At 46.0% G+C, this 20,462-nt stretch overlaps 2 protein-coding genes across 3 annotated transcripts in view; one reads left to right on the top strand and one right to left on the bottom strand.

Moving 5' to 3' along the window:
• Nucleotides 1-20,462, top strand: part of AHCYL2 (adenosylhomocysteinase like 2) — a 94,463-nt gene that overhangs the window by 49,018 nt on the left and 24,983 nt on the right. The window contains exons 2-6 of one of the 2 annotated variants that reach the window (XM_053404703.1): nucleotides 11,276-11,384; nucleotides 14,834-14,977; nucleotides 17,049-17,149; nucleotides 19,087-19,189; nucleotides 20,069-20,163. In XM_053404703.1, coding sequence (XP_053260678.1) covers nucleotides 11,276-11,384; nucleotides 14,834-14,977; nucleotides 17,049-17,149; nucleotides 19,087-19,189; nucleotides 20,069-20,163 — 552 coding nt within the window. Of the gene's footprint in view, nucleotides 1-11,275; nucleotides 11,385-13,961; nucleotides 14,172-14,833; nucleotides 14,978-17,048; nucleotides 17,150-19,086; nucleotides 19,190-20,068; nucleotides 20,164-20,462 lie in introns of those variants that run through there. The other variant, XM_053404702.1, reaches the window with a different exon arrangement.
• Nucleotides 50-2,067, bottom strand: LOC128421668 (solute carrier family 2, facilitated glucose transporter member 11-like). The gene has a single exon (XM_053404704.1). It carries the CDS (start codon nucleotides 1,974-1,976, stop codon nucleotides 501-503), a length of 1,476 nt encoding a protein of 491 aa, XP_053260679.1. The 5' UTR covers nucleotides 1,977-2,067; the 3' UTR covers nucleotides 50-500.

Genomic DNA, 20,462 nt, shown 5'->3' with positions numbered 1-20,462 from the left:
AGCATAACGTGTTTAAGAGAAAATCCTGAGATATATACGTTATCTATATTTGATTTGATATACCTCACATAAGTATGTTAATGAGTTCATTATTACTTGAAGCTGAAAAGATTCATTGCTCACTTCAGTCACAATACTCCAAATGCTTTCTGTTTTGAGACATTTCTTTCAAATGTGCTGCCAGTGCCCCCCATTTTCTTTGCAGAACCAGCAGTGGCCATCTTTCATTTTACTCACAGAATAAATCTAGGGTTTTCTCCCTGTATCAGCCTTTAAAAGGGAATAAGTATGAGGGTTAAAAGTGTGTGCGTATTCAAGCCTGAAATTGCCCTACATGCTTTTGAATTTTACATTCTGAAGAGGGCTGTACCACATTATTCTTCAATGAAACCCTGATTTCAGCAGAGTCTTTGGAAATAATGGACCTGTTGAATTCTGCTATCCACCCCAGTTGCTACATTCCATTCTGTTAGAGCAGCAATCCCCATCCTTCTGACCTTCTAGAGTTTTGTGCAGTTTTCAAGATCTTCAGGCGGATTCTTTCCCATTTTTAAATGATTGAATTCCATCTGGATGTCCGTGAGCGACCTGCCTTCTGTCTCTGGAAGGAACCGGAAGAGGAGAACCCATGAGATTGTCATTATGCCCATGAAGACAAGAAAGCAGAAGTTGCCCAGATGACTCACTAAATAAGGGAACAGCATCCCGATCAAGTACAATTCCACCCAGTGTAGTGTTGTGCCAATGACCAATGCAGCTGGTCTGGATGACTGTGTGAAGAGTTCTGCTATGACGGGGAACGTTGTACCTGAAGGCCCCACGCCATAGAGAATGATGTAGAGGAAGATGAGAGCAACATTGCAATATGGTATCCAGAAGGTTCTGTCTTGCAGGGAGAGAGCAGTTGTGAGGAGTGCCAAGGCCACTATCATGAGACCATATCCCCACAGCATCAGTGTCCGTCTGCCCGCACGCTCAATGATGAAGCAGCACACAATGGTTGAGCAGAGCTCACAGGCCCCGATCCCTAGAGTGACGTAGGGGCTGAGTTCTTCACTAAACCCGGCTGTACGGAACACATCAAAAGAGTAGAAGTAGATGGCACTGACTCCACTGACTGGCAGCGTACCTGCCACTATGATCAACAGGTATACCTGGCATCGCATGGAGTGATCTCTGAAGAGCTCCAGCACGCTCATAATTTTTGCTTCTTTTGTGGCTGCCTGCTCCTTCAACAGATCATTCACCTCTGCTCTGTGGTCCCCTTCACCCCAGAGCTGCTTCAGAGATTTCAAGCAGCCTTCCATATCTCCCTTCTGGATTAAAAGATACGACGGAGATTCAGGGAAGAACGGGACTGTGATGAGCAACAGCAGTGCTAGGACTCCGCTGCTGGCCAACAGGAGAGGCCACAGGGACTCTGTTCCTAAAAGTTCACCCAGTCCCATCAATTGGCCAAGAAATCTCCCCAGGTTTGCTAGAACTGCAATAGTGACATTGGTCAAGCCGCGGAGGTCCTTAGGAGAAATTTCTGCTAGGTACTGACCTTGGATACAGACGCCGAAACCTGCATTAAAACCATACAGGAGTCGTCCAAGGAGAATCATTTCGAAGGACTTTGCTATTCGGCTGGTTCCCATGATCACTGCAGCTGCTAACATGAAGAAGCTGTTAAATATCATGCAGTTCTTTTTTCCACATTTTGCAGACAGATACCCTGAGAGGCAGGCTCCCGTCAGTCCTCCAATGCTGAAGATAGACACAGTGAATGACCATAGGGGCATGAGGGTCTGGTCATTAATGGGAGCATTGTATCTCTCCAGCCAGGTATCGTTGATGAACTTCTTGACGAACGGTGAAGTAAAATTGATCATAGAGACTTGGAATCCGAAATGGAAGGTTCCGCCCAAGCCCAGGACGATGGCCATCAGAAACATTTTTCGATACAAAACCAGGTTTGAGCAAAGGCTGGCCATCTTTCTGTCTTACGGATGTTAATAGTGTTCTGTGGGAACGTTCCCTTCGCGATAGCTGCCCAGTTTCCTTTCACTGAGCCTTGCTGCTCAGGGACAGAGAATCATTTGCTGCGGGCAGCCAAAATTAAATGTGACTTTGTACTGTTTGCTGTACATGAACTTTTGCTGACTTTAGTGGGTAAAGTTCACCCTAGCAAAATATGCCACCCAAAATCTCCTGCTTAGCTCAGCCCATCCCTGTGTATTCTGATATAGGTCCCTTATACATCACCACTCCAGGCCATGAGAGCACTAGATGCTTTTTCTGCACTCCCATAGTATGGCACTTTGTTACAACCACCTATTTAAAAAAAGGGGAGGAGAGAATGGCCACTTTTAATAACGTAATTATGTCTGTATTTCCTATGTCCGCCCCCCGCCCCCCGACCTTACTGTTTATATTTTCCTTTCTCGCCCTTGCAAGTATATATACTTGTAACCTAGGATGGCATCCATCAGTTGAGGTGGAGTGCAGTCCACAAATGCCATTACTAAAATGATTTTTTTGTTTGTATTTAAAATGCTACAAAACTGTTTCGTGTTTACCGTTTGTTTGAATCTAATTTAGCACACCAATTTGGCACCCCCTAGAGTTAAGACGCGGGTGGCGCTGTGGTCTAAACCACTGAGCCTAGGGCTTGCCGATCGGAAGGTCGGCGGTTTGAATCCCTGCGACAGGGTGAGCTCCCGTTGCTCGGTCCCTGCTCCTGCCAACCTAGCAGTCTGAAAGCACGTCAAAGTGCAAGTAGATAAATAGGTGGGAAGGTAAACGGCGTTTCCGTGCACTGCTCTGGTTTCGCCAGAAGTGGCTTAGTCATGCTGGCCACATGACCCGGAAAAACTGCGGACAAACGTCAGCTTCCTCGGCCTGTGAGATGAGCGCTGCAACCCCAGAGTCGTTTGCGACTGGACTTAACTGTCAGGGGTCCTTTACCTTTTGGAGTTAATTAACTTTAGAGTCATTGACTTGAGGTGAAGGCAACTGGGAAACCGAACATGGTTCCTGCAAGGTTTGCTCCCTCAGGAGACAGGTGGCTCTTTGCCTTCCCAGGATGCACCTGAGATAATACCATGAAATGGATCCAGTATACACATGGATTCATTGTTGCTTTTCTGAACAGTTGAAATAGTTAGCTTTCTTCTTCTTCTGTGTCTTCCCCATGTGTCAGAATAAGTTTTGGGGGTTTTTTGGTGCCTCCCGCAGACCACCAATCACCTATCTCTGTTAAGTGGTACTTTGTGTGCAAAATTCTTAGTTCATGGTCTTGCTGTATTTAACCTTGGACCTATCTAGTCCACTGGGTAGCAGATCTAGTTTTAGAGATGGAGAATGGAGGCTGAGGGAGAGAACTGACTGAAAGATGATTTGAACCTGACTCCTCCATCTCTCACTCTTTTCCTAAGCAGCTGTGTGCCAGAGATTCTTCCCTGTGCATGATAGCTGGGAGTAGAAGATCAGGCTTCCCACATGCAGGATATTTTAAAAAAAATAATGGTTGGGTCTTATTTGCAGATCACAACTTGAGGACTTTCTCTGGCGAATTTCTCAAGCGTCCTCCGCTGCAAAACTGGCAGAGTCACTAGTTAGCAGCCTCAAGAAGAAAAGTCTGCACCACTTTTTCTTTTTTTGGAATAAGAGTTTTGTGGGGGGTTTTGCGCTCTTTGCCTTGCACAGGTTATGAGATTGAGCATGTTCATGGTGGTATGGCTGTAGGCTGTGGCGCATGCAGAGTTCTGCACCTGCGCCAGAAGTATTCTAGGTACACCATCGTGCAGACTTCCCCAACCTGGTGTCATTCACATGTTTTGTTGTGCAGGCTGGGGCTGTAGTGAGGAAGGACAGTAGCAGCATAATGATAGAGCACCTGTTTTGCAAGCAGAAGGTCCCAGGTTCAGTCCCCAGCATCTCACAATATGACTGGGAAAGACTCCATGAGAGCTGCTGCCAGTCTGTGTGGCCCATACTGAGCCAGATGGACCAAGGGACAGACTGATAATAAGGTAGCTTTCGACATTCCTATGACACCACCGGGTTCAGTCTCTGGACTGAAGCCCACACCCAGGCACTATCACAGGTGATGCGGTCTTTTCTTGGAAAGTACTTTTTTTTTGTAATAGTTATTTTTTTTAATTATTATTAAAGATTTTCTTGTTTTACAGAAGTATGTGTAATGTCTCTCGTATTTTTTCCATGTAACATTTTTACAGATTAGTTTCATTTGTTGAGACAGTGGGGGGGGGAAGGGGGGGAAGATGGATGGGGGTGGGGTCGGGTGGCGATGTTTCTGTTTTGCTTAATGTATGTAGGGTTTGGTGTCAGCGTTGCTCGTGCCGGTTCTCTGCTGTTCATTTGTGTTTCTTTGGTGGTGAGAGAGGTTGGGGTTGGCCTATGGTGTGGTTGTTTGCTTGTGATTGGCTGTGGTGATCTTTGTTTTCGTATGTGAGTGGGGTGTGTGTGTGTTTTGGATCAGGTTCGCCATATTGATTTGTATGCTGTTGGTGGATTCTTGTCATTGTCTTGTTGGGCTCTGTATGTGATAAAGGGGAGCCATACTGGGGTGAAGACGTCTTCTTCTATTTGTCCCTGTGTCAGTTTCAGTTTATTGGTTAATTTTTCTAGTAGGGCTGTTTCCCATACTATTTGGTACCATTGGTCCATGCTTACTCCTGACAGGTCTCTCCAGTGTCTGGTTATGGTGTTTCTGGCTGCAGAAAGTAGGTGGGTTATGAGTTCTTTGTGGTGTAAATGGGCATTGCTGTCCTGGAAGATGTTTAGTAGGGCCAATTCTGGGGTGGTGTCTAATACTTGCTTAGTTATTTTACATATTTCTCGTATGGCTGTTGTCCAGAATAGTTGGATTTTGGGGCACTCTTGGTCTTCCTCTTTCCCTTCTCTTTTCAAGGAGGTGTCAGAACTGGGAAGATAAACAGCCGTGTGCTTATTTTAGTCTCCTGTGGCTTCCTTGCATTATGCTTGTGCGTCTCTGAAGGACACAATTTTCTTGCAACTGCAATAAGGGCAAGCGACCTTTTCGACCGTTGCAAAAATGCCCAACAACCCTCAACCGGCACTTTGGCCGATAAATGCCTTCATTGTTTTAGTTGCTCATTAGTTAACTTGGTTCTAATGTGTCTCTGTTTAAACTTAATCTGAGGCTGAGGAAAGGGAGATTGTGGAAACAGGGGTGGGTGGAGAGAGCCTCAAATTTAAAGGTACCTAATTAGCAAGTTAATTATAGCAGGCAAGGAAATATTCTGGTTACATAAATGAGCCATTGTTAGGCGCGCACAAGCCAGGCCATGTTAGAAACCGCAGCTTAATGGTTCTGAGGTGAGGGGAACGCGATAAAACAACAATTGAAGGAGAAGGGGAAATGGGGTGAGGGTGGGAGAGAGAATACCAGCAAAGCTTTGTTCTGCCAGGCTCAAGCAGCAGAAATTCATTAAGGCTGCGGGCTCGTTCCCTGCCAAATGGAGCCCTGGAAGAGAGAGTTGAGGCCACCAGGCAAGAGGAAAGAGCCCTCTTTACCTCTCACAACCTCCCTCCCGCCTCTACCCTATCTTTCCTCCCCGAGCAAGAGAGTTGAAACCAGAGCGGACAGGGTCACTGGTGCAGCGAAAGGAGGTATAAAGGGGCTGGCCAGCCGCCTCTCTCGGGAGGACTGCGCAGGGCTGGCGAGAGAGCTCCAGGTAGCAACGCCATGCCGAAGCACAAGAAGTACAATGTCAACGGCGACTCAGGGATGAAAGCCCAGGTGAGGGGAAGCCTCTCCGTTTCTTCCTGGAGCGGAGGCTGCGGTTCTGCCTGCCTTCGCCATTTCTTTGGGAGGCAGCTAGAGCTCCAGCCCTAGTCTTCAGCTCTCTTTTCCTCAAGGTCAGAAGCATAAAGCTGAGAATAGTGGTGGTGGTTAGAACTACCCTCCTGCATCCCCACAGCATGCCGCGAGGGGAAAGGTGGACCAGACCCCTTGGTTGGAACAGTATCCTCTCAGAACAAGGTGCATTCCTAAGCACCGCACGTTGGCGGAGAGCTGATAGCATAGTGCAGGGCCTGCTGGTTGCGGAGGAGGAAGAGGAGGGTCTTCCCTGGAATATGGAAATCATTGTCACCCCCTGGAAAATTTGGCATCTAGCTTCAAATGTTCACGGCTGTCCGATTTGCAGAGTTGTATAAGCAGAGCTTACCTGATTGCAGCGGGTCAGGGTCACGAGTTGCACTCTGTGTGCCTGTTTAAGAATTTGCCCTGCAGAAATTTAACTTGCCTGAGAAATAGGTTTGTGTCTTTCAAGGGATGAAACTGGCCCCCTTTGGCCAACGGCTGTCTCTACTCCAACTGGTGTTGGATGGCTGGAGGAGATCTGGTCATTGAAACTGAGGCCACTCATTTATATTACCACGAGGGAGTGCTGTTTCTTCTTGAGGTCAGGTTCTCTTTCGGGGGGGCCGGGGGGGGCTAAAGTTTCCATGAGCCGAATGACGCTGCTAAAATGCAACTGAAACTTGCATCATAATTAAAAATTGCTGCATTTTAAAAAAATACCGTCACAAATAAAGTCCGCCAGATTAAAAAGGAAAGCTTCGTATTTTAAAGGTCTAGTTCTGTCTTAGACCAATTAGAACAGAACTTGTTCTATCCAACTTAGAATTGTATACACCAGGCATGGCCAAACTTGGCCCTCCAGCTGTTTTAGGACTACAATTCCCATCATCCCTGACCACCGGTCCTGTTAGCTACGGATGATGGGAGTTGTAGTCCCAAAACAGCTGGAGGGCCAAGTTTGGCCATGCCTGGTATACACTGACTGACTGCAGAGGTCAACAGCTGGAGGCAGCAGTACTTCCAAACACCAGTTGCTGGAAACTGGTTTCCTGCAGACACCTGGTTGGCCACTGTAAGACCAGGATGCTGGACTGGATTGGACCCCTTTGGCCGGATCTAGCAGGCTTTTCTTGTTCCCACAGGATTAGTGGTTCTCGAAGGGTGTGGCAGGAGAGGATGGCAAAGGTGGAGGGGAGATTCAAGGACAACCAAAGAAACATTTAAACATTTCAGTGTAGTTTAGTATAGTATCAAAATATTTTTATTTATTTGCAGAGCATGAGAGCAAGAGACACACCAAGTGATACTGAGTTTGTATACACACATAAGGTACATATGTAAGAGGTGTGTTTATAGTTATATCTTGGGAATGATTTGTGTTCTTATGTAGTTGCATTGTTTTATACTTTCTGGGTTGCCGACGATCATATTGTGTGGTAGTTGTTTTCTATGTTATAAATCAGGCATAGGCAAACTCGGCCCTCCAGATGTTTTGGGACTGCAACACCCATCACCCCTAGCTAACAGGACCAGTGGTCAGGGATGATGGGATCTTTAAATTATGATGCATCTTCTTTTGCTCACATATCCTGCTTCTCTTTTTAAAAAGAGGGAAAGAATACAGGCATCCTAAAATGACGAAGTAAATTATATGGCAGCCTTAAAATAAAAATGCAATCAGATTAAAAATCCAGTAGCAGGAGTATCATCAAATGATGATTAACTCAAAGGATGTTTTGGTTGCCTGACTGGTCCTCCCCCCCCCTCACATACACCCTCTCCTCAGCTGGCCTTGCTAACACTCTTTTTTGAGCGGGTGAATGCAGAGTGGAGGGGTTTATGTGGCTGTGCGCACTGGGAGGTGGTTTTATTTGGTGCTGCTTACAGCCACCTGCCAGATTGCGCACTTATAGTGGTAAATGACTGGGTTGTAGGCACTGCTAGTCCTACTCAAGACTAGATCTATTAATGGACCTAAGTTAGTCCTGGGCATTAATCTTGATGGCAAAGCCATTTGGAGTCTCAGCCATAAGATGTTCTTCAGATGACCATTGAATCATTAGGGCCACGTATTTTTCCTTCCCCACAGAGATTCTGCATTCAGAATACTGAATGCCACTGGAAGTGCAGACGTAGCTACAACTGTTCCCGCATCTGGACAGCTTGACCGTAGTTTCCACACATTGGTAACCTCGAGGCTGGATTACTGCAATGCGCTCTATGTGACGCTACCCTTGAGGGCAGTTCAGAGGCTATGGCCAGTGCAGTAGATCTGGGCTGCTTTTGGGAGCAAGCAAGTTCCAACATGCAACATGTTGTTTGTGGGATTTCCACTGGCTCCCAATCAGCTGTCGGTCCAAGTCCAAAGTTTTGATACTAAGACATAAGGTCTTAAACAGTTTGGGATCAGGCTGCTAGAGAGACTCCCTCATCCCTTATACATCTCGGGTTAAGAACTTAATTCGTTCTGGAGGTTCGTTCTTAACCTGAAACTGTTCTTAACCTGAAGCACCACTTTAGCTAATGGAGCCTCCTGCTGCAGCTGCGCCGCCGAAGCACAATTTCTGTTCTCATCCTGAAGCAAAGTTCTTAACCCGAGGTACTATTTCTGGGTTAGCGGAGTGTGTAACCTGAAGCGTATGTAACCCGAGGTACCACTGTATACCCAGTACGTCACTGCATTCTGCAGAAGAGCTTCTAGAGATCTCGGAAACAGCATCCCTGTTGAGACATGGCATGGCAGGTGCCCAAGTCTCTGCTTGTTCTTCTAATTGCCAGTCAAAGGGCATGGGGAAAGTGGCATCTGGGGGGACAGAATTTTGTTTACCCTCCGGATGTAAAGGAGGCACCAGTGCAATGGTGGTGTTAAAATGGGCAGCCAGCTGTGTTGAAAAGCCAGAAAGGGCACAGGAATGTGTTGGACCCTTTTGTGCACATGCTGCCAAGGAATCATTTTCAGTGGCTTTCAGCAACTGTTGGAAGACTTGCTTTCTGTTGATGGTGGATTAATGCTGTGATTTCTCAAGAATGGGGCTTTTGCACAAGGAACACGTACTGTAAATGTCGAAAGAGGGGTTTAAGGGAAATGAGATGCTACAGAGTGCGAATATAACTGCTACTTTTCACCCATCTGAAATGTCTTGTTTTGTAAATAAAAATACTTCTTTATATTGAACTACCATTCATTAGTGACCCTAATCAAAGGAATTAGTGGCTCTAAAAGAAAGGTGATGTTGGCATTTATTTATTTTTCAGCAGGAGTTAGGATTGTTAAGGATTGTTAGAGGCCTGACCCCTTGTGGTCAAGGGAATAAGTCTGATTTTAAACTGTTCCTTCTAGAACTCTTGCTGGGTTGATTCCATTGACTCAGGCTTCCTCAACCTCAGCCCTCCAGATGTTTTGAGACTACAATTCCCATCATCCCTGACCACTGGTCCTGCTAGCTAGGGATCATGGGAGTTGTAGGCCAAAAACATCTGGAGGGCCGAGGTTGAAGAAGCCTGCATTGACTGATACGTGAATTTCAAGAGACATACTTTTATTTTCAGAAAAAGTAGACAATGAGAACTTTGCAAGGTTACTGCAAGAAAAGCCTTTAGCTGCCGGAATAGATCCATTATTGTGACTTCAACAGGGAGGAGGATTTCCTTTGGTCAAAAGGGCGCAGGAGTGAGCAGAGTGGTCTAAATGCTTGCTTTTGTGTGTGTTTTGCCACTCTTTTACTCATTTGATAGAAATCTGCTTGATTTCTAAAATCTGAATTTACTTAGCCCATCCTGCTCTATTCCCCCCTTCAGTCTCAAACAGCCTACTTGATTGTAACAGGTGGCATTCAATTTCCTGTCGAGGAATCCCGTTTCATGTGGGTGTCAAATGTGCGCCCTCCGTTGCCTGTGTTGAATGAGGGCCTTACTTTCCTACATTTGCATGAGATTCGCCCTGCCTTCTGTGATTACACTAGTTTTTTCAGTCCTTGTGTGTCATTGGCACAACCATTTTGTGGATTATATACAGAAGGGTTTAAAAAGACACTTAATGGGTCCTTAGTTCAGTTGTTGGTTCTTGGGTGTGCCGGCAACTTTCTTTGGACACCGATGGTAATGTATCGCCTGCCTCCTTGCGCCTGCTCAGAGCCTGAGTAATGTATGACTGTCCCCGTTCTCTCCTGTTGTTCGAACCCCCAGAGGTCCCAGGAACAGATACCAATTCATAACAAATTAAAAACGTAACGAAACAACATTAAAAGGGCAGGAATGTGTTTTAAAACCAGAGCCAAGCAAGATTTAAAACAGTGGTAAAAACATAATTAAAAAAGCTTGTGCCACCAAAACAATCCTGGAAAAGGCATTCCAAATTTGGGGTGCCCCCACCTTGGTTTTGAAGGCAGGAGATCCAAAGAAGGTCTTATCTGGCACCATCTTTATAGGCAGTGAAAGAAAGGACTTTTTATCTGGGGCGTATATTTTGCTATATTGCATGCTTTTTGCCATTTTCAGTTCTCCTTCCTTTTAAACAACTTTATTTCTACATTGGACCCATTGTTCATGTTTTCAAAACTGACGTCCAGCCTTGTCACCACTGGGTCATGCCATGTTTTGTTCCGTGATAATATTGGAGGTTCGCCCCAAATAATTTTCAGGTGTTGGTGTGGCAGCAGTCTACTGGAAAGTGTGTGTGTTTGAGCTTCTGACTGTTCGGAAATCATTTGTGGTTTGGAAGTTTAGGTTTAACCGAAACAGCCTTGGTTTCTGAAAATACTTGATTTTGGTGTCTTTGCTGTCTTCATAGTGAGTATCTATAGCACAAAACTGTTTTGAGTCCCCACGGTGTAGCTTCTTACCACCTGGCACGGAGAGAGGGGTTTACCGTATTTTTTTGCTCTATAAGACTCACTTTTCCCCTCCTAAAAAGTAAGGGGAAATGTGTGTGCGTCTTATAGAGCGAATGCAGGCTGCGCAGCTATCCTAGAAGCCATAACAGCAAGAGGGATTGCTGCTTTCACTGCGCAGCGATCCCTCTTGCTGTTCTGGCTTCTGAGATTCAGAATATTTTTTTTCTTGTTTTCCTCCTCCAAAAACTAGGTGTGTCTTGTGGTCTGGTGCGTCTTATAGAGCGAAAAATACGGTAATTTAGAGTGCCAGGAACTCTTTGAACAGAACAGTAGTTTCTGTCCACTGTGAGTGGACTCTGCACCTCCAAGGCCCCTCATCTCCAGCCACTTGTCTCCCGGCAGTTGTGATTGGAAGGGAAGTAACAGGTTAAAACACTGTGTGTTGCCTGGGGCTGAAGCACCCACACCAACAAGTCCACTAAAGAAGGTTAATGCTGAAGAAATTGCAACCCAGTCTAACTACTGATACAGGCAACTATTCCTTAACTTCAGCAGAACAGTTGCATTTGTTGGCCTTTTAAATTTACCTTACCTTCTCTCTTGACAGATCCAGTTTGCGGACCAAAAGCAAGAATTCAACAAGCGCCCCACAAAGATTGGCCGCCGTTCCTTGTCCCGATCCATCTCTCAGTCATCAACGGATAGCTACAGCTCTGGTATGTACTGCTTCTCCTAAGCTCTTCTTGGAGGCAGTTTCAGATTTTGAGTGGGCATCTGCATGCCTCTCTTCCCTCCGCTTCAGCACAACAGCTCCTGTGTAGCCAAAGCCAAATGTTCTAACATCCTCAAAAACAGAAGATGAATACAAGACACTGGTGTCCTGACTTTGTTCTGGTCGGCGTAGGCTTTCGGAATGAATCACCGTCAGCCTTCTCTTCCATTTTTACTTGGTTTTCATTTGTTATGAATTGTTTAGCTGTTCCAGGAAAGACACCACATTCACAACTCGTGCTTAAGAACGAGTAATATTCAGAAAAGTATAAACAACTCATTTATTAACTATTTCAAAACAAATCAGCAAGTTTACAGTGAAGTTTCTCCAGCAAACTAATCAAAGCAACTCAAACCAATAAATTCCAGATTAGCCAGCCCACTAACATGTTCACATTTTGCATATACACCTGCTATTTCAGAGACACTGTGACCCGTATTGGGCAGGTCACACACCAGTTTCCTGGATACAGGAACCACTCTCCTACTGAGACTGCCACCTTGCTAGGATTCAGGCAGTATTTATTTATTTAACAAAATGTGCATACCACCTGATTGTAATAAAACCTCTAAATGGTTTACATAAAATATTCAAACTATCAGGAAAAACAGTTAAAAACAACCAACCATTTAAGGATAAATGAAATTAACAGTAGAAAAGAAAAGCATGTCAACAGCTTTGTGTGTTTTTGGACCAGTGGTCAGGGATGATGGGAGTTGTAGTCCAACAACAGCTGGGGACCCAAATTTGAGAAACGCTGCTGTATAAGCTTGTCTAAACAAAAATGTTTTAAGTGGATGCCAGAAAACGTACAGTGAATGCATCTGCCGGCCTAATGTCAACAGCAGAGTGTTCTAATGTGTAGGTGCTAGCATAGAAAAGTTCAGTTTTTTACAACTGCAAAATGAAAATTAGAAGTAAGTTTCACACATCCATCAAGTGGGCACATGTGGGGTAAGGTGACCCTGCAGATCAACTGATCCAAAGCAGTTAAGGGCTTTGCCTTCCAGTAGCAACGCCTTGAATTTTGACCCAGTAACAAACTGGCAACCCTCTTAGTTCTCTGAGCAGAGGGTGTGTTGTGCTGACACTAACTGCAATTTCTGGGGTCAAGGGACCCCACATTGAGTGCATTGTAATATTCAAGACTTGTACTGGTCCGACTGCACTGGCTACCGATTAGTTTCCGGGCACAATTCAAAGTGTTAGTTTTGACCCGTAAAGCCTTAAATGGCTCAGGACCAGAATACCTCAAGTACTGCCTCTTTCCACATGAACCTACCCAGACCCTGATATCTCCCGAGGCCCTCCTTTGTGTGCCTCCTTCTCGAGAGCTCCGGAGGGTGGCAACATGAGAACGGGCCTTCTCTGCAGTGGCTCCCCGTCTGTGGAATGCCCAGCAAAGCTTGCCTGGCGCCTTCATTATATACCTTTAAGCACCAGGCAGAAACGTTTCCTTTTAACCAGGCCTTTGGTTGACCTGGTCAACATCCCATACCTTTTTAAAATGTGGCTCTTTTTGGGGGAGGGAGGTATTATTGGGTTATTGCTTTTATTTTTATTTTTTATATTGTGATCTTTTTATGTGAACCGCCCTGAGACCTCCACGTATAGGGCAGTATATAAATACAATTAATAATAATGATGATGATGATGATACCAAGCACAGCTAATAAAATGTGTTTCTAGCCACTGAGGCTAACTGGGCGTCCAGGCTTCATGCCGGTTCCTTCAGGTGGAGAGCAATCACATCCATGGCAGGCAATCAATCAATTTCTTGTGGTTCTGAGTCATTTAAGGCTTATAGCACTTTGAATTGGGCCTGGAAACTAATTGGCAGTCAGTGTGGTAAGGGCACCATCTTAGACAGCTTTGCAGAGGATTCGGCAAATGCATGGAACGTGGATAGGTCTGCCCGTGCAGATTAATCATGTTGGTGAGATGTAACCTCTGTGTTAAGTGGCACTCTGCCAGGGAACTCCAGTTGCCATCACGACCTGATTGTGAGTGTCCCTAGTTGTTGCAGCAAACAGGATGCTCATCTAGACACACCTTTGGTCTGATCCAGCAAGTCTGCTGTAACTTTCCTTAGTTTTTAAGGATGCATCTATGCCCATTAGCATCTGCACCATTTGGTCTCATTGCAGATTTCAGAATATATGTGTGCCAGGAGTTGCTTTGCAGGGTTCAAATGAGAAAACTACTAGGGTGGGACAATCTTGAAACTAGGGAACTAGAGAGAGAGGCAGGGTGATATCTCCAGACATTGCAGATATCTGCTGACAGGGTGATGTCTGCCTTGAGAGCTTTTTCCAAAGCCGCCTTGACTACTTGGCCTATATTCCATTGGTTTGCAACTGTGATACAGCAGTAGTGCAGGGAACCAATGGGTCTGGCCATGAGAGCCAATATGATTCCATCCTGCCTTTGGAACCTGAGGTCACAATGACCATTTATGACTCATCTCCAGCCCCTGAGCACGACTTTGCCCTAGCTACAAAGAGATCCAGGAGGCAGAGTCTCAGATATGACCCTGTACATTCACATACATGCCCATGTATGACCCTTTTCTGCTGAGAGGAGAGGTTACGTGCTGCTACCATGGATGTCCCAAGGGTCTTCTCATGTGACTCTTACAATGATGAAATACCTGAGGTGTCCAAGTTGCCAACATTTTCAATACCAAGGAGGCCAAGTCGGTGTCGGTCCAAGCAGAAGCCGTTGGAGCATTGTGAGTGAGAAAGTGGGCATCAGAGCACACGAGGGCTGTGAAAGGAAACATGCAGAGATTTTGCAGTGAGGCTCTTAGGCATGGATAACCTCGGATACACAGGTCTTAATCATTGACCTGCAGAACTGGTAGTCAAATCCTTGTAATGGAAGGATCCCAATACATCTTGAACCCTTTCTACAATCTGGCTTAAATGTTTTCATACAGTGCTGTAGGATGCAAAATTGTCACCAAAGGAAAAGAAGCACATGTAGTCACTTACTTGAGGTCTGAGACAAATGCATGTTCAGCTTTGATTGTGATCTTGTGAATGTTGCTCTTCTCTGAGAGTCTCCACCCCCATCGTTCAGCCTGGAGGCTGAGGTCCACTGCAAGAAGTGAGGTTACAGGGAAGCAGGCAGAGGGCCTTCTCGGTAGTGGTGCCCTCCCTGTGGAACGCCCTCCTGTCAGATGTCAAGGAAATAAACAGCTATCCAACTTTGAGAAGTCATCTGAAGGGAGCCCTGTTTAGGGAAGTTTTTAATGTTTGAAGTTTTATTTTGTTTTTAATGTTCTGTTGAAAGCCACCCAGAGTGGCTGGGAAAACCCAGCCAGATGGGCGGGGTAGAAAATAATAATAATAATAATAATAATATAAAAAAAATGTCCGCACCTTCTTCCAGCTGCCTCCTACACAGACAGCTCTGATGATGAGACCTCCCCCCGTGACAAGCAGCAGAAGAACACCAAAGGCAGCAGTGACTTCTGCGTGAAAAATATCAAGCAGGCTGAATTTGGGCGCCGGGAAATAGAAATTGCCGAGCAAGGTAAGAGAGATATGCCGTTCTGGGTAACTTCATTAGATTAAGAGATCTTGGTCTTGCTGCCATTTGGGTAGACACCTTTTCTGGCACAACTATGTGGCAGTAAGATCTGACTCTTCGAATCTGTCCTGGGGAGCCCGTGGTGCACCACTAATGAAATGTAAGGCATACAGTTCAGTTCAGCTCTCCCCAGAATCCCCACCCGCCCCCATATTGCTCCTGTTCCATATAGATCATTGAATATAGATGAAATCAGAAGAATGACAAATTGCTATTGTTGTCTCTGGGCTGCATCAATAGGAGTATAGCATCTAGATCAAGGGAAGTAATAGTGCCACTGTATTCTGCTCTGGTCAGACCTCACCTGGAGTACTGTGTCCAGTTCTGGGCACCACAGTTCAAGAAGGACACTGACAAACTGAAACGTGTCCAGAGGAGGGCAACCAAAATGGTCAAAGGCCTGGAAACGATGCCTTATGAGGAACGGCTAAGGGAGCTGGGCATGTTTAGCCTGGAGAAGAGGAGGTTAAGGGGTAATATGATAGCCATGTTCAAATATAGAAAAGGATGTCACATAGAGGAGGGAGAAAGGTTGTTTTCTGCTGCTCCAGAGAAGCGGACACGGAGCAATGGATCCAAACTACAAGAACGAAGATTCCACCTAAACATTAGGAAGAACTTCCTGACAGTAAGAGCTGTTCGACAGTGGAATTTGCTGCCAAGGAGTGTGGTGGAGTCTCCTTCTTTGGAGGTCTTTAAGCAAAGGCTTGACAACCATATGTCAGGAGTGCTCTGATAGTGTTTCCTGCTTGGCAGGGGGTTGGACTCGATGGCCCTTGTGGTCTCTTCCAACTCTATGATTCTATGATTCAAAAAACAGCACAGGCATTTGACTTCAATATCATTTTAATGGAACTTTGTAAATTAGAATTAGGTGTTACAAAGCAAATATAGTCCTAACATCGGGGAGGACCAATGAACTGGAAGGCTTAGCCATTCCCAGCAAATGCTCCTGCCTTCTTCTGCCTGTTTTATTCCAGCCAGATGCAGAGACTGTAAATAATCCACCGGGTTAGGAGGAATGAAGGAGGCGTTAGCAGGGGAGAAAGGGCATGGGGAGGATACATACACAGGGGGCGTTGTGTTGTATTAGCAAATGAATGTCATGAAATTTGGCAGTGCAATGTGTTGTTTGCCCTTATATCTTGAGTCGATAAGTAAGGCTGTTTCAAATGCTCTTGATCATTTGGAATTCATAGCTCTTGCTTGCATGGGCCACTAAGCAAATCTCATAGTATCACTTCCGGTCACTGTAGATGTGGAAGGCCTCTTATCTGAACACTCTGTCATCCAACCTAATAACCAATACCATTGTTTCTTTCTGAGATGAAACAAAACTCAAGAAAGCTTTCATTGGTTTGCCATCATTTTAAGTTCCATCTCTTCAAACAGCTGAGCTGTTTGGTGATGGAAGACCCATTTAGGGTTACAAAACAGCCAAACCAAGTCACCTTTTAAGTTTTAATTCCAAGGTTCTCAGCACAGTGCAAGCAAAACAAAGCTGTGGTTCTACAGATCCAAGTGAATCCTATTGTTGCCCGCCAGTCTCTTTTCCCACATCGAGGTGGACGTTAGCATGGTTGCATTCTAAGAATGAGCTGAGCCTTGGAAGAAGTTGCCTGGGGAGATGGTGAAATCTCCTTTGCTGGAGAACCATTTCTTGGGGAAGCTTTTAGGCCACGCATGCCCTGCTTCAGGGCAGGGTGTTGAACCAGGAAAATTTATTGGACTTCTTCCAGACCTGGGATTCCACTGTCTAATTATCTGTGTAACGTGGGAAGCGGGCACATCCTTGAACGTTCACACCAATTCTGGGACTTGTCCTTGCAGATTATTCCCCACCCCACCCCTGGGTTACTTTGCAGTGCTTTGTTTTAAAACGATAATCTTTTTGATGCTGAAGGCGATATGGGGAAATGTTTGCTGTCACCTGCTTGACATTTACTTGGCTTTTGGGTTTTGAGCATCTGTGCCCATTTTCGTGTGTGTCATTTCTTTTCCTCTTCCTTCCTAGAAATGCCTGCGCTCATGGCCTTGAGGAAACGAGCTCAGGGAGAGAAGCCTTTGGCTGGAGCCAAGATCGTGGGCTGCACGCACATCACAGCCCAGACTGCTGTAAGCCCTTCCGTCCAACCGGTCCTTGGCATCCAGCACATGTGACAAGCCTAGTATGACACCTTGGCTCAAATATCTGATATCCCACATGGTGGCATGGAGGGAAGAATAGGCAGCTCAAATGCCACGATTTCTCCAGGAAGTTTTTGGATGCCTTCTGAAACCCAGCCCTCAGAGGCTATGTTTCACTTTTGGAAATTCACACTGTTCTATTCAGGAAACTGGCACCTCTTACTTGGTTGATTTTATCCCCTGCCTCTCAGTTTCCAAGGGGGCCTTACATTTCTCTGGTAGCTGAGCTTTCAGACCTTTTTCCTCACCCCAGGCCAGCACTGGCACATGGTACCTTTTGGCAGCAACTTGGATACCCAGTGCCCAGCCCCACTGGTGCCTGCTCTGTGCATCCCGTGCCATGCAGATGAGCCTGTGTGAAATGCTGTTTTAATTTCCCATGGTGCCCCAGGGGACTGACAGTACATGTGGGAAGTTGAAATGGCCACCTGTTGCTGCTTCCAGGTAAACCTACAGGTGGAGTTTGCTGAAACCTGAAGCCAGCCTTGTGCATGGGCACGTACTCACACGTGCTCCCCCCCCCCCACATGTTAAAAAGTCCATGCTTGAAGGAATGTGGAGGTTAGCTTGTAGTAATAATAATAATAATAATAATAATAATAATAATAATAATAATTTATTATTTCTACCCCGCCCATCTGGCTGGGTTTCCCCAGCCACTCTGCGCGGTTTCCAACAAAACACTAAAATACAATAACCTATTAAACATTAAAAGCTTCCCTAAACAGGGCTGCCTTCAGATGTCTTCTAAAAGTTTGGTGGTTATTTTTCTCTTTGACATCTGGTGGGAGGGCGTTCCACAGGGCGGGTGCCACTACCGAGAAGGCCCTCTGCCTGGTTCCCTGTAACTTGGCTTCTCGCAGTGAGGGAACCGCCAGAAGGCCCTCGGCGCTGGACCTCAGTGTCCGGGTAGAACGATGGGGGTGGAGACGCTCCTTCAGGTATACAGGACCAAGGGCGTTTAGGGCTTTCAAGGTCAGCACCAACACTTTGAATTGTGCTCGGAAATGTACTGGGAGCCAATGTAGGTCTTTCAAGACCAGTGTTATGTGGTCTCGGTGGCTGCTCCCAGTCACCAGTCTAGCTGGATTAGTTGTAGTTTCTGGGTCACGTTCAAAGGTCGCCCAAATAGAGCGCATTGCAGTAGTCCAAGCGAGCGATAACCAGAGTATGCAACACTCTGACGAGACAGTTTGCAGGTAGGTAGGGTCTCAGCCTGCGTACCAGATGGAGCTGATAAACAGCTGCCCTGGACACAGAATTGACCTGCCCCTCCATGGACAGCTGTGAGTCCAGAATGACTCCCAGGCTTCGCACCTGGTCCTTCAGGGGAACAGTTACCCCATTCAGGACCAGGGATGCATTTCTTATTTTCCCTGTTACATTTCAAACTCATAACCAACATTTCTATCTTTTTCTGCTTTGTAACACTCCGTATATTTCTCCTTACAAAACTTCTTATAGTCCTTTTAGCGTAATTTGTTGATTACAGTTGCTCTTCAAATAATTCATATGAAGTATTTGAGTGGTTGGACTTTTTCGACAGAAAAGCAAGGAGCTGAAGCAAAACGGGTCAGGATTCTAAACTTTTGGAGAGAATTGCATTACTGGCTTGAAGTGATCAAAGTATGGCTTTCTATGTGTTGTTTTTTGTACTTTCAGGTTGAGGAAGTAAAAACCATACTGATTACTTTAAATATATCCAGGGGTGTGCATGTAGTTTGCTGCTTTTAAAAGGGAACTTAATAGGTGGAAATTCTCTGTGTTTCTGAATATTACTGGATGTGGCATTTACTTTTTGTGTGAAGATTTGTGCAGGCATGGCAAATCCCAGGCCCGCCCACCGCCGATTTTGCTCATTACAGGTTCTCATGGAAACCCTTGGTGCCTTGGGTGCTCAGTGCCGGTGGGCTGCCTGCAACATCTACTCCACCCTCAATGAAGTAGCTGCTGCCCTGGCTGAGAGTGGTAGGTATTTGGCTGCCTCAGAGTTCTAGCCGAGATCTCTAAAAAAATACCGTATTTTTCGCTCTATAGGACGCACCGGACCATAGGACGCACCGGACTATAGGAAGGGGAGAACAGGGGGGGGGGAATTCTCCCCCTCTCTGCTCAGCGCCCCTTCAGCGAAGCGGCAGGAAAAACAGAGCCCCTTCCAGTTCTCCTCCCGCTTGGCTGAAGGGGTGCTGCGCAGCTCTCCCTCTCTGCTGAAGCCAGGAGAGTCTTGCTCTCCTGGCTTCAACAAAAGGAACCCGAAGCCTTCGGAGCGCAGCACAAGTTCCCGCTGCGCTCCAAAGGCTTCAGGCGGCTATCCCTGAAGCCTGGCGCGCACCGACCCCTCTCACTTTCCAGGCTTCAGCGAAAGCAACGTGAAGCCTCCGGAGCGCGGAGGGAGCGCTCCCTCTGCGCTTCGGAGGCTTCGCGTTGCTATCGCTGAAGCCAAGGAGCCTGCATTTGCTCCATAAGACGCACAAACATTTCCCCTTAATTTTTGGAGGGGAAGAAGTGCGTCCTATAGAGCGAAAAATATGGTATTAAAGGTATGGCTGGAAGTGATTTCGGGGGTGGGGGATTTTAAGAAGCACTTCCCACTTCTGGTAAAAACATACAAAAGATTAAAACAAGACCCATTGGTGCTAAGAGTGGCATTCCACTAAGTTTTACTCAGAGTAGACCCATTGAAATGAATGGACACAACTAGGGTAGGTCCCTTAATTTCACTTGGTCTACTCTGAGTAACATTTAGTGGACTACTGCTCTAAGGTGATCTTTCTTCATGTACAGCCTCCCATGCTATGAGCTTCCTGTTGCCATCTGAAGTGCGTACCCTCCTTATCTCTTGCGCAGGATTCTCCGTTTTTGCCTGGAAGGGAGAATCTGAGGATGACTTCTGGTGGTGCATTGATCGCTGCGTCAACGTTGAAGGGTGGCAGCCAAATATGGTGAGTCCTAGAACCGTCGGCAGCGTTCATGAAATCTGGTTCTGGTCCCTAGAACAGCATTTGGGCAATTACAGTGGTGCCTCGCAAGACGAAATTAATTCGTTCCACAAGTTTTTTCTTCTTGCGAGTTTTTCGTCTTGCGAAGCACGGGTTCCCATAGGAATGCATTGAAAATCCCATAGGAATGCATTGAAAATCAATGCGTTCCTATGGAGACCGTCCGGGGACAGAGGGGAAGTAATATTATATGGGGATACATAATTAAGGGTAAGATAAGAGGGTATGAATTTGCTGAATAA

The sequence above is a fragment of the Podarcis raffonei genome, chromosome 10 (genome assembly GCF_027172205.1).
Source record: "Podarcis raffonei isolate rPodRaf1 chromosome 10, rPodRaf1.pri, whole genome shotgun sequence".
Classification (NCBI taxonomy): Eukaryota; Metazoa; Chordata; class Lepidosauria; order Squamata; family Lacertidae; genus Podarcis; species Podarcis raffonei.
Note: the sequence above shows the minus strand (reverse complement) of the source record. Positions and strands in the feature narration are given on the sequence as shown.

Excerpts from the sequence above, each read along its gene's own strand:
- LOC128421668 (XM_053404704.1), bottom strand. The coding sequence starts at position 1,976 with ATGGCCAGCCTTTGCTCAAACCTGGTTTTGTATCGAAAAATGTTTCTG.